General features: G+C 42.2%; 1 protein-coding gene across 4 annotated transcripts in view; it reads right to left on the bottom strand.

Moving 5' to 3' along the window:
* Window positions 1-8,765: 8,765 nt before the first annotated feature.
* Window positions 8,766-17,275, bottom strand: part of PAK3 (p21 (RAC1) activated kinase 3) — a 210,534-nt gene continuing 202,024 nt past the window's right edge. For all 4 annotated transcript variants that reach the window (XM_087940838.1, XM_087940837.1, XM_087940836.1 and 1 more), the window contains 6 exons: window positions 16,690-16,802; window positions 16,141-16,258; window positions 15,043-15,142; window positions 12,956-13,152; window positions 11,783-11,920; window positions 8,766-10,483 (listed from right to left, as the gene is read on the bottom strand). In XM_087940838.1, coding sequence (XP_087796964.1) covers window positions 10,394-10,483; window positions 11,783-11,920; window positions 12,956-13,152; window positions 15,043-15,142; window positions 16,141-16,258; window positions 16,690-16,802 — 756 coding nt within the window. In that variant the 3' untranslated portion in view covers window positions 8,766-10,393. The remainder of the gene's footprint in view (window positions 10,484-11,782; window positions 11,921-12,955; window positions 13,153-15,042; window positions 15,143-16,140; window positions 16,259-16,689; window positions 16,803-17,275) is intronic.

Below are 17,275 nucleotides of genomic sequence, written 5' to 3'. Positions count from 1 at the left end.
ACAGGGCTCAGAGCTAACAGATTTAGGTCTCTCCTGATTGGATGCAAGGGCTAATCTGAACTGACTTGTATTCTCCTAGTAAGCAAACACTTAAATAATGAGTCAATGGTGTTCTGCAGTTGCCAAAAAGCCAATGCAGTCCTAGACTGTATTAGCAGAGGGATAGAATCAAGATCACGTGAAGTGTTAGTTTTGCTCTATAACAGGGATATCAAAGTCAAGGCCCAGGAGCCGGATCTGGCCCATGGAGTGCTTAGATCTGGCCCATGGGGCCACCCTAGACACAGCAAAGGACTGTCCCACATGCCTCTGCCAGCGAAAACAGAACCCAGGAGGGCCATCTGCAGCCCTCCCAGGCTGCGTTTTTGGCTACAACGGCCTCCCGCCGCCCTCTGCCAGTGAAAACAGAGCTCGGGGAGGGCATTTTTGCTGGCAAAGGGTGGCAGGAGGCCATCGCAGCTGAAAATGGAGCTCTGGACCCGTTTTCGCTGGCAGAGCTCTTGGGCCACCACAGATGCCCCTCAAATGAGTTACATCAAGCTTACCCTGGTGACACCCACCCCAATCCCTGAGGTCAAACACAACTCTTATGCAGCCCTCAATGAAATCGAGTTTGACAGCCCTGCTCTATAAGGTCTCGGTAAGACCACACTTGGAATATTGCATCCAGTTTTGGTCATATTATAAAAAATATGTTGAGACTCTGGAAAGAGTGCGAAGAAGACCTACAAGGATGCTTATGGGGCTGAAGGCTAAAACATATGAAGAATGGCTGCAAGAATTGGGTAATCAACCAACTTAGAACTAAGAAGAAATTTCCTGACAGTGAGAAATACAATTAACTGGTGGAAAGATTTGCCTTCACAAGTTATGAGTGCTCCATCACGGGAGGCTTTTAAGAAGAGGGTGGACAGCCATTTGTCTGGAATAGTATAGGACTAGAAGACCTCTCAGGTCCCTTCCAACTCTGTTATTCTGTTATTCTTGCTTGTACCTGTGTTAATGGTTTCTCTGCGAGAGCAAATATATATATACATTTTGAGGTCCTTTTTTTTGCGATACTCTAATTTAATGGATTTTAGAACAAATCCACTAAATCAGCATGCCGAACTTCCTTTTCTATGATCCCAATCTAAATATTTGTCTATGGAGATTCTCAGTCCTCCAGGTCATAGTCCCAAAAGTGCTTTTTCAAGAGGCAGCTGGACTTCCTTGGTTTTTCCTTGAAGATGTATTGCTTCTCATCCGAGAAGCTTCTTCAGGTCTTCTTGGGTGAGAAGCAAAACATCTTCAAACAAAGAAAGTCCAGTTGCCTCTTGAAAAAGCACCTTGGGATATTTGGCCACACAGGGGCAGCCTTACTCTGCTACAATTTCTCATCTCCCCAGTTCCTAAAGCCATTTTTATCCCCAACAGCGGAAGTAACAGAACCTGGCAAAAATACATGCAAGACTCAATACATGTTTATCAAATCATATGATTTTAATCAGCGGACTAGCTGCTCCCAATTCCCCTTTTAACAAAGATTGCTCTGTGTATTTCAAGTATCTTGTTTTTACTCGTCTTCAAAGACAGAATGTTTTCAAGTCCTTTTGCATAACAGAATCTGTAATGCAAGAGGAGGTGATTTTCCATTATTTTTATCTGAGCTTTCTATCTTCTTTCTCACTTGCCACACTTCCTGGGATGGCTGTTTTCTTCCTACCATGCAAATTTATCCTTTTTGCTATACTCAGGCTCAGTAAGTCCTTTGCCATATATAGATCAACATCATATCAGCATCTTTAAGAAACCATAACATAACAGAGTTGGAAAGGAGCTTGGAGGTCGTCTAGCCCAACTTTCTGCTCAAACAAGAAACCCTATACCATTCTGGACAAATAGCTGTCTAATCTCTTCTTAAAAGCCTCTAGTGAAGGAGCATCCAGAACTGCTGAATGCAAGAAGTTCCACTGGTTAATTGTTCTCACTGTCAAGGAATTTCTCCATATTTCTAGGTTGGATCTCTCCTTGATTAGTTTCCATCCATTGTTTCTTGTTTTGCCTTCTGCTGTTCCAAATATTGGAAGACTGCTATTATGTCCTCTTCATTACATTAGACATACCCAATTCCTACAACCATTCATCCTCCAGTCCTCCAGTTCTCTAATCATTTTTATTGGTTTTCTTTGTACTTTTTCAAGAATCTCAATATCTTTTTATATGGGGGTGACCAAAACTGGATGCAGTATTCCAAGTATGGACTTAAGCTTTAAGTCTCTTTCCAAAATTGTAACTGCCATGTGAATTATAGAGTAAAATGACATTCACATCTATAGACGGGATGTGTTTCCTCGTTATAAGTGAAGGTCACCCTTGCCTATTGAAGAGTAAATGCAGAGATCCCCCAAATGAAACCCACACTCTGTTACTTTCCTGAGAAGCTGAAAAAGTCCTAAGAGGAGAAGATTCTACGTAATGAACTACTTCTTGTCCTATTTTCCATATTAATTCCTTTGTCTTTAAGCACTAGAGTGACAGAGAATGCACAATACCCTGAATGTCAAATCATCTTTGATGCTTTGATTATTAGTATCAGAGTTGGCAAAGAGCCCCTGCTTTTTTCCTGAAATATATGTTACGCTGCAGACATCAGCTCAGCACAGAAGGATAAAATCCCTGAAAATAAGAAAGGAACGGTAGGATTTATGTTTGAGCTGATTACGGTGGTCCCCAGGTCAGGATACTTAGACCTGAGAAGCCTCTAAGCAGAGCCTGGAATCTTGACAGTCTTTTGACCCAACTGAAAACCATTTTTTCAAAATGTTTCTCCAAACTAAAGATCAGCAAAACACTTGAATAGAATGAAGGCTAATCCTTAACAATATACCAATCAGCCCTAATCTGATTTCAATTATTGATTAGGTTCAGAACATTGATCTGGTTTAATTGGGTTTCTAGCCTGAACTGCCAGATAAGGTTGATGAAATTCAAATTGCCAAAGAGATGGCAACTTAGAGAAAGATACTCTTAGATCGTCTTTCATTACTTAACATTACATCATGGACTGATCCATAGTTTTATTAGCAATGTGGTTTATCTCTGTCTTTTTATGAAATGGTTTTTCAGCTTCCCAACCCAACATTAAAGCCTTGCTTGTTTGTGGTGGTTTTGGTTAAGTAATAAACAGGCAGCTTTTAACCTGCTTGTCGTCCATTTGGCGGGGGGGGGACAAGCAGACAGATGAGAATATAGATTTTTTGCAACAGTTTCAGCAAAGGATTTCATTGTAATAATCCATTCATAAATCTACATCATGTTGCTCATAAATGTTATGTAACAGCAGGTTCACTGAGTAATTGGGGCCATAAATTTATCTTCCCGGTGTTGAAGGTCTCATCTCTTAGCCATAAGAAGAGCAGGGGAGATCCATTTTTATTATATAGCCATTAATTTCTATTTAACAGCATAGAGTTGTGTTCTGCTGATCATAGACATTGATCTAAGTTTGTGACAGGGTTTAATATTTTCAGGTATCTATGATTAGGTAGGTTTTGGATGAGTCATATGACCAGAAAGCTGCTTCTGTGCATCCAGCTTTGCAGCATTGATACTATTTTGCAGGGCAGACCTCCCCATCTTTTATAACAGCTTTCTCCAATCTGATATGTTTCAAATGTGTTAGTGATGGCAATATTCTTGACCACATATGAAGGGTTCTCTCTGGAGAAGGTTGGACAAGTGAAATCACAGACATTCAATATCAGATTGTCCAATACTTCAGGTGATCCATACTTTCTACAAAGTCAGTTTCTCTACCACCAGAAACAGCATTGGAAGCTGCCTTAAACCAAGCTGCAGTGTTCCTCGGGAAAAGTGTGATTGGTTTAAGAAGTTGCAAGAGAGAGATTTTGTTCATGCCCCAGCATATATGAAGGACAAATTGCTGTTTAGCCATGATGTGTGCAGTAGCCACTGAAAAATGTTTTTTCCTCAACGTTTTGCAATTTTTGGGTAATGTCCCTTCTTACCAGGACCAATTGCTGCTCAGCCATGATGTCAGCAGTAGCCACTGAAAAATGTTTTTTCCTTAACATTTTGCAATTTTAGGGTAATGCTGTCCTTTCTTACCAGGAGACAATGGAAGACAGGAGACTGGCATGCTGTGGTCCATGGGGTCACAAAGAGTTGGACACAACTTACCATAGCAACTGAACAACAACATCCTTTCTTAGCATTCTATATTGACCCAAACCAGTTAAATTTCCCCAGCAAATATTATGAAGGGACCAGTATTTTCAAATCTTTTGAAACTGAAATTCAGGAGGAAATCTTCTCAGGATCTTATTGACTACAAAGATTGCCTTTTCCCATTCCCCTTTAAATGAATATCCCCCCCACTCCCAACAGACAGGAGAAGGGAGAGTGTGGTTATTTCCTTATCAGTAATTCACACCACAGCTTGGAATCTGGGTGAAGACAAAGATACATCTGACAAGTTAACACCATTGTTCTTTTTAGTAAGCAGCTTGTCCTCTACCATCCAATGACTAATCCTGACCAATTGTTAGAACAGGTATTAGTATCGAAGAGATAATGTATACTGTCACTCACATCCAAATAAGCAATCAGAATCCACATAAGGTCCTCTCACCAAAGAGGACAAGGACAGTTTCTGGAAGACTGTGTGTTGAGGATAAAGGTTACCAATGTTTTTTATTTTCCTCTTCCTCTTCCTTTTTCTTTTTTCCCCTTTCTCCCTTCTTTCCTCCTCCTCCTCTTTTCCAAGGTGGAAAATAACACAAAGTTTTCTTAATGGTTTGCATTCCAAATTCTATGAGCCAGTTCTTGCATCTTTTAAGATGCCTAAATGGGACTCACATGCCACATTGAGGTCAGAATGGTATCATGCAGTGCAGCATTGGCTTATCTAAATGGATCAAGAGTGCTTCACAGCCATCTGATCTGAACAACAAAATTTCAGATAGCAGAAAATCAAAGAAAATCAGCAAATTCCCTATTGCTAGATTTTTTATATCCATTTTTTTTTGCAGACCAAGTCTGGCAGAACTAAGATATAGATGGAATAATGTTTACAGATGCTCATGTGCTAGGTTGACCTAATTTGTCACAAGTTTTTGCAAACAAGGGAACCTTCCTCAATTAGGCACCTTCCAGTTCTACAGTGTTATTCATGACTAGAATTTACAGCCAGAAAGTGTGCCAATCATTAAGCCCATGGTTCTGGGAGTTGAAGTCCAAACATCTTAAAATAGCTAAAATTGGGAAAGACTATATCCAAAGCAATGCAGTCCTACTATATTTTAGAGTTGCAGGCCTTGCATCATTCAATGCTGTTTCTCTAAGACGGGGGTGGGCAAACTACGGCCCGCGGGCCACATATGGCCCGTTGGTCATTTTAATAAGGCCCGCCTCTGGAAAAAAAAATCCCCTCTGAAAAAAAAATCGGTGCCGGCCAAAAGAGACCCCGTGCCACATGCCAAAAAATCGCACACACACCACGGAGCTGGGCAGCCGCTTCCCTGGTGGCAGGGCCGAGGTCGCCGCCCGGGGAATGCCTGCTGCTTTCCCTCGCCAGGGCCGGGTGGTGGCGTGTTGCCCTGCGCCACGTGGCCCCCGCCAGGCAGCGCGCTTCTCGGCTGGTCTCCTCCTCGGCCACACAGAACAAACAGGAAGAGAAGGAGGAGACCAGCCGACTGGTTGGGGGAAGCTTTCTATGCCGAAAACTGCTTTGCTCCTCTTCTCCAATGGTCCGGCACCACCCTGTTCTGTGCACCGGCTGTTCGGACTTGCTGGGCTTGACACATAGAACAGGGCGGCACCTGATGTTGGAGAAGCAGAGTGGAGCCGGAGATCATTAGCCGCCTCTTTCGCAGCACAAGAAGCCTCCCCCAACTGGCCAGCTGCTCTCCTCCTTCTCTGCCTGTTTGTTCTGTATGGCCGAGGAGGAGGAGACCAGCCAGCTGGTTGGGGGAAACTTTCTACGCCGAAAGGGGCAGCTACTAATGTCCGACTTTGCTCCACTTCTCCAATGGTCCGGCACCACCCTGTTCTATGCGCCAGCTGCTTGGACTTGCTGGGCTTGACACATAGAACAGAGCATGCTGCAGGCATCTCGCGAACAAGCCCCAGGACATGTGGTCACCAGTTGGCTGGCCGGGCCAGGCCAGCCTGGAAGAGGCACGTTGTCCAGGAGAAGGAAGAAAGCGTGCTCCGAGAGGGCAGGTGCCGGGGAGGTGGGCGGATGTTCCGGGACCACTTAAAGGTCAACTTTAAGAGTGCCCCCATGGAAGAAGCCGAGCAAACGTAGTGGCGGCAGGGGTGACGGGGCATGTGTGTCCCTCCACAAGGAGTATGAAGGGAGGCAGACATCGCACCTCTCAGGAAAAAAGTAGGTGCCAAAGCCCTGGCTGTCACCTGGGAGGGGACCGTGGAGGGACCCATCACATGCCCTTGTTGCCCCTGCCGCCTCTACTTTTGTTCTCGTTCTTGGCTTCTTCCATGGGGGCGCTCTTAAAGTCAATCTTTAAGAGCTGGAAGATGTTTTGTTAGATCGCCACCAACTCATCGTTGGGAGAGGTGTAGCCCCTGAATACACGAGAAGTCTTGGGCAAAGTTCTCTGACTTTTAAAACGCATCTGTGCGGTGTTTGCCTCCCTTCATGCTCCTGTGCATGCCGGGAGCACCTAACTGGAGCAAAAGAGAGCGAAGTTGACTGCTATGAAATGAGCACCTTGGCTTCCCCTCTTGCTCCTCACAGTTGCCCTGAGCTGGTACGGTTCTTTACTTGGGCAGCCAGGCGCCCGCAGCAGCAACAGGCAGTTCCGCCCAGGTGTCCGGCTGGGGTTGTCAGGAGTTGCTACTGCCAGCGCAGCTCCGCACAGCTCCAGTCCTGCGTTGCCTTGGGAAGGGAAAGGCAAAACCAGGAGCCGCTGAATCTGAGCCTCCGGTGCCGCTGCTGCCGTTGCAAAGCGCCGCCGTGGCTCTTCCTTTTTGCCTTTCCCTTCCCGAGGCAACACGGAACTGGAGCCTTGCGGAGCTGCACCAGCGGTAGCAACTCCTGACTCAGGGGGCCTCCGAGGGGAGGGGAAGGAGGAGAAGAAGGGGGGGCGATTCCCCAAAAATCTTGTGCTGACCCGGCCCGTCTGTCAAATTTTAAAAGTCAATGAGGCCCCCGAGCCAAAAAGTTTGCCCACCCCTGATCTAGAGGCAAGTTACTCCACTGTTCTGTCAGAAAATTTCTCCTTAGTTCTGGGTTGGTTCTCTTCTTGATTATTTTCCACCCATTGCTCTGGTCTTGCCTTCTGGTGCTTTGGAGAATGGGTTGACCCCTCTCTTCTATGGCAGCTCCTCAAATTTTGGATCACTGCTATCATATCACCCTTAGTCCTTCTCTTCACTAGACTATATATATCCAAATCCTGCAACTTTTCTTCATGTTTTAGTCTCCAGGCCCCCTAATCTTTGTTGCTCTTTTCTGCATTCTTTTCAAAGTCTCAACATGTAGTGTACAAAACTGGAGGCAGTATTCCAGGTGTGGTCTTATTAATCATCTTCCCTCTCATCAGATCAGGGACACCAGTTGTAGTTGAATTAGATCGTTAATGAATATTAAGGTGGAGCTAGAAGTCAAGGAATTGTCTTAAAAAGTAGGTGGAGGCAAATAAGATTTCATCTGGAGCCTGTTAACAATTTGAGTTTGATGTGAGTTTCAGACCTCAGTTATAACCCACTAATAAAACGTACTTACAGTTTTACAATTTGCAAATTGATATTAGGGAGAACACTGACAATCTCCCAATTGGATTGGCTATAAGCTAGACCAGTACTTCTCAACCATGGCAATTTTAAGTTGGTTGGACTTCAGGTCCCTGAATTCAACAAACAGCGTGCTGGCTGAGGAATTCTGGGAGTTAAAGTCCACACAGCTTAAGTTTGCTAAGGCTGGGAAACCCTGGACCAAACTGAAAGTCATAAAAACAGAAGAAGACCATGGGACAGCAGATTCATAAGATTGCTGAGAAATTGCAGAGATGCAGTCATCTGACGTTCAGGAAGGCCTGAGGGAATCTTGACTTTAAGTTGCCTTGGATTTTATGGTAGCTGAATCAAAAACCCATTTAGATATCCCCACCAAAATGTTCAAACAGAAACAGAACCTCCATGCTTTTTTCTTATCTATAACATCTTCAAAAAAGAAAAAAATGCTAACATCAGGCACATGAAAGCCTTTGGGAAACCAAGACAGGATGACCGGCCACCAACTAGGACAATGTTCAAAATAACTGACAGACAGCTATACTGCATTAAATCAGAGTGATACAGTTCCCCCAAAATGGGTACAACATTGAGTGTGTAACGAACTTCAAGAGGAGATCATGGATCCTCTTCCACTGCTCTCTCATTTTGAAAATCAATGTCCTTCTCACAACCTTCCTTTGATACTCATATTTTTTAGGGAGATCTGCCCCTCACCCCATAATCTTCATGTCAAATTCAACATTGCTAATGTCTGAGATATACACCATCCAACTTTTTCATCTCAAATTAAAGGACAGGACTAGGATGGCCAACTGACCAAGAAAAAGGTAACCTGGCCTATTCTATTACTTGAGACCAGAATGATGTGTAGAAACCATCAAGAAATGCTTACAATGCTTTGGAGAGAAGCACAGGGTAGTTAAAATAGCTGGTAAACCAACATCAACTTATTTTTTAATTGCTCATGTTTAGGGAAGAAAAAAAAGAATCAGATATGTCCTACTCAGATTGGAAGAAACATCAACACAAATTTGTTTAATCAAAGCTATTTGCTTCATCAACAGATATTCACAGTAATTGCTAGATTTCAGCAATACAGGGAGTTTAGAAATTCCAGATTCAATGCTTTGCAGGTTAGGTCACAGTTCAAACAGGCTTGGGGGAAGTAAAATAACCCCATCAGATTATGTATTGCTGCATTTTTCATGCTCTCTGTGGCTGAACCATTTCTCTGGCAATGCTCCTCTTCAAACCTTTCTCCTTCTGAGCTCTTCCAGCATGGGCAGATGGCTCAGAAAGTCACATCTCACATCAGTTCTCATAAAAATTGGGCAGATGCCTCAGCAGGTATCCCTTTCCCAAATCCTGTTTTAGTGGAAAATTTAGATTCACAACTGTATATTGTGATAGAGGGGAAAAAAGAGAAATTCAATCCACATGTCAAAATAAGTGCAGTTTGAAGTTAGCTTTCACCTGAACTGAGGCTGATGCCCTAGGAGATGTTCTTTCCTGCAAGATAGGCTCATTGTGGGTGGGTGGGGTGGATGGGATGACTGATTAGGTTTCATATTAAAAAGTTCTCCAATTTGAAAGGAAATTTCTTCCAGTGGAATGGAATTTAAACATGGGGTAAGACAATAAATAGGGAGTGGGTCTGACCAATGTGGAATGGAGCAGCCCTGGAGAAATGAGCCTCAGGAGCTGCTCTGGAGAAGAAGTGCTCAGGATTCTGCAGAAGGTAGGCACCTTTGCAGGACCAATCCTATTGCCAGCTATGAAAGCAGTTCTGCCATTCCATCCAAGTCAACTCATGTGGTTCCTTTCTCTACTTCAACATATTCTCTTTTTAATTTGGGGGAGGGGAAAAACGCATCGACAAAAAAGCACCAATGTGCATCATGACATCATCACCATGATGTCAAGGTGACATCATCAACATAATGGCATTGTTCTCCTTTAGGGTCTCAGGACTGCAATGCTCTCTGTCTTAACCACTCCAAAGGATGTCCCCCCACAAGAAGATGCTGTGGTTGATCAACTTCTGGGTTTATTGTCATCGTCATCATCACTGTATTCATGATTTTCTTTTCCTTTTTTGTGGGGAGGGGGGTAAATGAAGCAAGCCTTCCTTTGTGATCCTCCTCTTCTTAGAACCAAAGCCAGCTGACCAGGAGCTAGTGAACAGTTTAGATTCTTCCTGGTAAGGTGAAGCAGAAAGAAGATTGTTCTCCTCTTTTGGAAAGCCAAACGAAAAAGAAAGGAGAGCTGTTTGGGGGGGGGTGGGGGTGGGGGTCACCACTCATGTCCCAGTGAGTTGAGTCATGCAGTGCTGTGGTCCTCTGAAAACACGGCACAGAGCAAAAGAAACTTCCAATCTAGCTTCTGCTCCAAAAGCTTCCATTCACCTCAGAAATAAATTAAGGGATTCTCAGAGTGGAAAGAAGAGATGTGGTCAGTGGTGTCTCCTCCAGGGCAGGGGACAGGTCATTCCTGCTTCCTTTCCCCCATTGACAGTGACAGTGTCGCTCATCACCTGCCCATCCAGCCACAGGAGAGTCCAAGATGTGACAGAGTTTGTTGGTCTGGTGTTCAGTCCTGCCAGAAAAAGAACAGGCCTGTGCTATTCGAGAGACTAGCGGCTGCTGTTCTTTATAGCCTCTTTCGCAGCAATAATCAAGGGGGTCAGGCTGGACAGCGGCTTGGCCAGTTTTAAAAATGGGTGCTGGAAGGAAAAAGAAAACAGTTTATCCACTTAGGAACCGTGACAGTGAGACAGGTAGGAAAATTATTTATGTAGTATATGGCATTGTTACATTAGCCAAGAAACTACAATGCTAATGCAGAATACAGGTAGTTCTCAACTTACGACCACAACCGAGCCCAAAATTTCTGTTCTTAAGTGAGATAGTTGTTAACTTGAGTTTTGTCCCATTTTATGACCTTTTTTGCCACAGTGATAAATTAGTAATCTGATTGTTAAATGAATCTGGCTTCCCCATTGACTGTGCTTGTCAGAAGGTTGCAAAAGTGGATTACATGACCTTGGGATAGAGCAATGGTTGTAAATATGAACAGTTGCCAAGCATCTGAATTTTGATCCCATGACCCTGGGGATGCTGCAAAGTCGTAACTTTGAAAAGCTATCATAAGTCACATTTTTGAGTGCCGTTGTAACTTTGAATGGTCACTAAACTGTTGCAAGTCGAGAACTACCTATAGTATGGCTGCTGGTTTACTAGCTATGTTTTTGTACATGCAAGTGCACTTCCAAGGTGCACTCCAGGAGAGTGAGCTAGCATTGCATCAGAAACAAAGACTCTTTCTCACTATGAAGTGGTATATAAGTCTAAGGACTACTGGTATTGCTAACAGTTGGGACACCAACCAAGAAAAATGGACCTAGACGTGTTCAGTTTTATGCTTTTTCTCCCTAGCATGCAAGAGGAATTTTGGAAGAAACTGTTCATCTGATGCTGTGCAGGAAGCAAATCTCATCCAGAGACATATATGACTTAGAGCTGGGCCACAGTTGAATTAGATTCAAAGGTGATCAAATCAGCTCTTCAAGGAGATCATGAATTGAGTGGAGATATCAAACTGTAACAGGTATCTTTTAACAAAAGCTCAAATCAAATTGATGTGACCCTTTTACTAGGAGATCAGTTTGCAAATTAAAAACAAATCAAGCTGGAATGCAAACATGACTTAGCTCCTCTTGACAGCCTCATCCATCCGTCCTATAGTTTTCCAAACTCAGGACAATTAACTTCCTCTGTCCGGGTCCCCACATAAAACCAAGGATGCAGGGGCATGAAAAAAAAATCAGGAGAGCCGTTGCAAACACGCACCTTATAATATTTCCCCCTTTCTCCATGAGCCCCGTTGCGCTGATGTATCAAATATGAGTAACCACACAAAGGGGCAAAATGTATGCATAGCTTGCCCTGTCAGGCTGCACTATCGGAGAGGATCTCCATAAGAGCTATGCTTCATCAAAAGATTAAGGTTTTCCTTCATTTACCTGCAAGAGTTCTTTTGCAGACCCTCGCCTGTCAACATCCATCTCAAGGCAGTGGTTCAAAAAGTCCCGGAAAACCACAGAAAGTCTTTCGGGATTCTGGAGTTCTGGTGTCCCATTGGTAGCTATCAAATACAAGGCCTGAGAGAGAAAATAACAAATTGAATCAAAACCATCAAGGCAACTGTTCTACCTTTTCTTTTATTTAGGCAGATGGTCACACCGATATTCTTCTCTTATAAACACATAAAAGCACAATGCAACTTACGACCACAATTGGGACCAGAATTTCTGTGGCCAAGCAAGGATATTATTAAGTGAGCTGCACCTGATTTTATTACCTTTTTGGCACAGTTGTTAAGTGAACCAGTGCAGTTGTTAAGCAAATCTGGCTTTACCCGTTGACTTTGCTTGTTGGAAGCCAAATAGTGATCACGTAACCCAGGGATGCTGCAACTATTGTAAACACAGTTGCCAAGCACTCACTTCTGATCATGGGACTGTGAGGATGCTACAGTGGTTTGAAATGTGAGGACTGGTCACTTTTTTTCAATGCTGTTGTAACTTAGAGGACTACCTGTACAGTCAATGTAATTTTGAGAAGGGCTCAAATGGGTGAGCTTTACTTATCAATGCAAACCATGTTTTTCTGTGCAGAGCTTCAAAAGGGGGAAGGGGTTGTTTTGTCAGAGTTTTGACCAAAATCTCCCTGTTTCAATCAATTGATCAGAGGTCTTCTATCTTCTGCAACAATGAAGGAGAGTTCCATTAGTCTTTTATGGAGCCAATTTTGACATGGCTTACCTGAAAGCCAATTTTGAAAATCTAACAGAGTTCTCTCTTCCTGCCTCCCTGTACCCTAGAAAATCAAGATGGGACAATCTTGAATTTCTTTCTTACCCACTTCTCTCTTTCTGAGCTACGCTGGTATTTATATCACCCCGAAGAAGGAATGCATGGGCTTTTATCTCAATCCCCTTCTACAGTAGGGAAAAGCTGCAGGAGAATTTTTCCCCACCACCTTTTCTAGGATAGACAGGTAGAAATGTCTGTCCTACTTAGTCCATGAATTTGGCTGTGGGCTGGTCTCCATCTAAATGTACGCTTCAGTGAATTCCACCACACTCTCAAGTTTTGGAAGGACTCAAACACAACAGTATAGAATGTTGATCTTACCCTGAGAGGATTTTCATTGAGATATGGAGGTTCTCCTTCTACCATTTCTATTGCCATGATTCCTAAAGACCAAATGTCCACTTTGGGACCATACGCTTTCCTTGTGACCACTTCAGGAGCCATCCAGTAAGGCGTCCCCACCATTGTACTCCGCTTGCTCTGTTCAGGAGTTATCTGAGCACAGAAGCCAAAATCAGCTGCAGGTAACAGAAAATAGAAATTATTACTGTAGAAACCATACTGATCATAGAACCTAAAATAATACATTTGGAAGGGACTTTGGAGGTCTTCTAGTCCAACCCTCTGCTCAAGCAAGAGACCCTATACCATTTCTGCAACCAAGCAGAATAGCTCAGCTTACTGTCTATCGAGATTTTCAATCATCCAGGTCAGGATAATCCCAAAAGTGTTTTTTTCAAAAGGCAAATGGACTTTCTTGGTTTATTTGCTTTGAAAAAGCTTCTTGGAATGAGAAGCAAAATGTTTTCAAAGAAAATAAACCAAGAAAGTCCATTTGCCTTTTAGAAAGAGCACCTTTGGGACAGTTCAGCCTTTTGGTTTGGCCCTCCACCGAAGTCCACTTCTCATATGGCCCCTTGGGAAAACTAATTGCCCAACCCTGCCTTAAGGTGTTGCATGATGCCTAAAAGAGCTGATGGTACCAATGTCTTTGGTATTATAATTTCTTAACTTTAAGTAAGCATGGTTGTTTAATTTTTTTAATGCTTCATAAATTAACAACTGAAAGTATTATAAGTGTGGCTGTATTACATTTTGTAAAATCAATAAGTGTCCTTTTGGCACCAATCCCTATTGATACAAATACACTCATGTGGGTATCATTTTACATATTGCCCAGCCTTTGAAATGGAATTTAACTGCACCCTTTGTTGTCTTAAATTTCTTGGGTTGATTCCAATATTCCAACTGTTCATTTCTGCCATGTTTAGTGATCCATTAAGCTTTAGAAAGCAGTGCTACCAAGCCTTAATTAATTCTTTTATAGCTATATGATCTAGTATAGTCATTGATTTCAGGATGGATAAAACAGTGCAAAACAATTATTAAACTAAATAAGAAATACAACAGCAAACATAAAGCAATATTAAATCAAGCTAGTGAATGAAATCCAAATGATTGAGTGAATCATCAGGTCTTCAAATCTATGGTAATACTATCCAGATGGCTGAAAGCAGGAAAGGCCATCCCATAATTCAGAGTGCCAGGCTTTAATGGGCAGAAGAAATAACCTTGAAGAGAAGAAAAGCAGCCACAACCAAAATGATGGTCAGAGAAAACAAATCTGAGTCCAGAGCAGAAATGTAATTTGAAAAAGCAGATAGGATCTCCCTTAGTTCTCTTGAAGATAACACATATATCAGGCCCAAGCAAGCACAGCTCTGAGAATGCATCAAATAGGCTTCTTCGTTGTTAATTACAAGAATCTTGCCAGACTCTCTGTGGGAATGGCAGTTATAGATCCAAAGGTTTGACCTCAAATGTTTCTTCCTCTGAATGGACTCTTAGCTTCTTTTGACCTTCTCTACTAGGGCCTCCTTTATTTCAGTCAGTGGTTCCACCACAGGGGAGGGAGGAAGCATATTCAAACTTGCAATACTGATGTCAGCCCTTCAAGGGAGACAAGACCAGAAAACTCAAATTATGAACACTAAAACTATTTTTATTGCATGGTTACAATAAAAGAGCCTTTCAAACCTGAATGTGCTTCCTGCCTTTCTCTATCTTCATGAGTACTAATGAGGGTTGTCTGAGTCACTTTCTCAGGTTACTGCTCTGTTCCAGACTCCAATTTCTTTCATCTGACCATTGCGGCTCTTCCTTTTGTTCCTCAAGATTATTCCTCCTGCCCATTACATAGATTCACAAAACACACAGTGACAGACAATCTCGTAAGTGATTGATGATATTCCTACAAAGATGATGAGATAAAACTAACCAAATTTCTGTTTCATGCTGTAATTTAATCTTAGAATGAAAAGTATTTGTCGATTTTTACCATCTTCTTCTCAGAAAGCAATGGTTGTCAAGTTTGGACAGATAGGACAAGAAGCAGAGAGGGTACTTACTGAGTTTCACAGATCCGTCCATCCCAAGAAGTATGTTGTCACTTTTGATGTCTCTATGAATCACTTGGTTTGAATGTAAGAAGTCTAATGCTTGCAGGCACTAACAACAGCAATAGTAACACAAGAAAGTATTTTAAAGAGGGAAAGTAGAAATAAAAAGCAATCTTCTGACCACACAGGAGAGGAGAAAGGGCTACTACTTTCAAAATAATGGTGAGTTGTGAATTACAAGGGGGAGTGAACAGGTTCTGCCTAAGAGTATGCTTCAACTTTATCTTAGGACCATTAACTGTTTTTCCCTAACAGATGGAAAGTTACTTTCAAAGTTCTGGTCAACCACCGCACAATTCCTCAATTCTATCCAATCATAAGTCCAAGCAGTTGCCAAAAGTCAACATGGACTTGAAAATGTAAATAAAAGGGAGAAAGCCATGTATTCATTAATCACAGTTTCCTTGCCATAAAGTAGTATTAATGTGCATCTAGACTAGATAAAATCACATATTAAAAACAGTGCATGTCAAGACTGACTCAAACTTTCACCTATATTCCTCGCAGCTTGACAAAGAATGGGGAGGGGGGGTGTTGACTGGAATGCAAGGGTGGGGGGAGTGGCTTCTCAGCCTCATTGTTTCTAGTGAGACATAACTCCCCTCCTCAAGGACACAGCGGTGGTCGGCGGGTTCTCAAAACAAAATGAACAGAAGCGATTGGTGGATGTAATGGATTGTGGGTGGCCCATGGGGAAAGTGGGAATGGACTATGTATATGTTTGCATAGGAAGCTCAGAGCTGGTTTCACTTCTTCTGTGCCAATGTGGATTTATTCAGTAAAGTTTATACTCTTGGTAAAATAATGTCCCAGGAGTTTCTTTTTCTGGATTCACCAACCAGATAGTTGACAGTGCAACTGTGAGAAACTATGGTTATAAATTGATCAGAATAATTGCAATGCCTTGACAGGGATAGCACACTGGAACACAAACAAGTTCAGCAGAATCCTACTTTAGTAAGTCATGACATTATTGTTTTAAAAGGCAAGATTTACTTTATCATAAAGATATCCACTACTATATTTTCTCAGCACAGTATCTCTTACCTCCCTGCAGACAGCAGCAATTTGTCCCTCATCCATGCACGTTTCTGTAACTACATCCGTCAAGGAACCCCCAGCCAAATACTCCATTACGACCCAGAGTTCATCTCCAACAAGGTAGCTGAAAAAATTTTTTTTAAAAAAAGGATGCATTCACACAGTTACAGGTCAGAATTTTGCAGCAAACCAGTCCAAAATTAAAACATTTTAGGATAAGGTTCTCTTGAAAGAGATTTATAATAATGCTGCAATATTTTTGTATCAATAAAGGTGCTTCCTAGTCAACAAGCATCTCACTGAAAGCTAGTGTAAACTTTCCAACAATAAACTTTGGAAGGAATCTTGCAGGACTTTTTCTGATTAACACATTTTAGGGTGAGTTTAAGGTGAGTTTTGAACTCATGAAAGTTTATGTCTTTTCGTAGAATTTGTTAAAATTTCCTTGGAATGTTTTCTATCACAGACCAACACTGCCCTCTTCCCATAGTATTTCTAACAATAAAAGAAATCAGTAAAACATCATGAAAAAAAACAACCCTTGGGGTTACTTACCTATCTAAATAGTTCACAATGTTGGAATTCTTATTTTCCCTCATGACCAGAATTTCATTGATTATTAACTCCTTTTTGGGTTGTTGCTGCAGATTCATCTGCTTTATTGCCACCTGGAATCATATCCCCAAAACAAGAAGGAGTGGGACAACGAAAATCATCTATAATGCACAAGAGTAAGGGCTGGCAATGTTACATTTTGTATTTAAGCTACTTTGCAAATATCTGTCTGTTAAGTAACTGGGAACTCCTCTCTGATTGCTTTCTAGGTAGCATCTCTTACCTCCTTTCCCCGCAAGACCATTCTCCTATTCAGTTCCACTGAAGTTAATGTCTGAGAACATAATTCTTACGTACAGTTATGAACTGTATCCTAACGCCTATCTTTTCAACTTGGATCATTCTGACCCACACCATAAAATTGTGAGAAAAGCACAAATGCAGGTAGTCCTTGACTTACAGCAGTTCATTTAGTGACCGTTCAAAGGTACAACGGCACTGAAAAAAGTGAATTATGACCATTTTTTAAAAAAAATATGACCTTTGCAGCATCTCCATGATCATGTGATCAAAATTCAGATGCTTG

This window comes from Pseudonaja textilis, chromosome 12 (assembly GCF_049901715.1).
Source record: "Pseudonaja textilis isolate UNSWEBS1 chromosome 12, rPseTex1.2, whole genome shotgun sequence".
NCBI classification, from domain to species: domain Eukaryota; kingdom Metazoa; phylum Chordata; class Lepidosauria; order Squamata; family Elapidae; genus Pseudonaja; species Pseudonaja textilis.
This window is presented reverse-complemented; position numbering and strand designations above follow the sequence as displayed.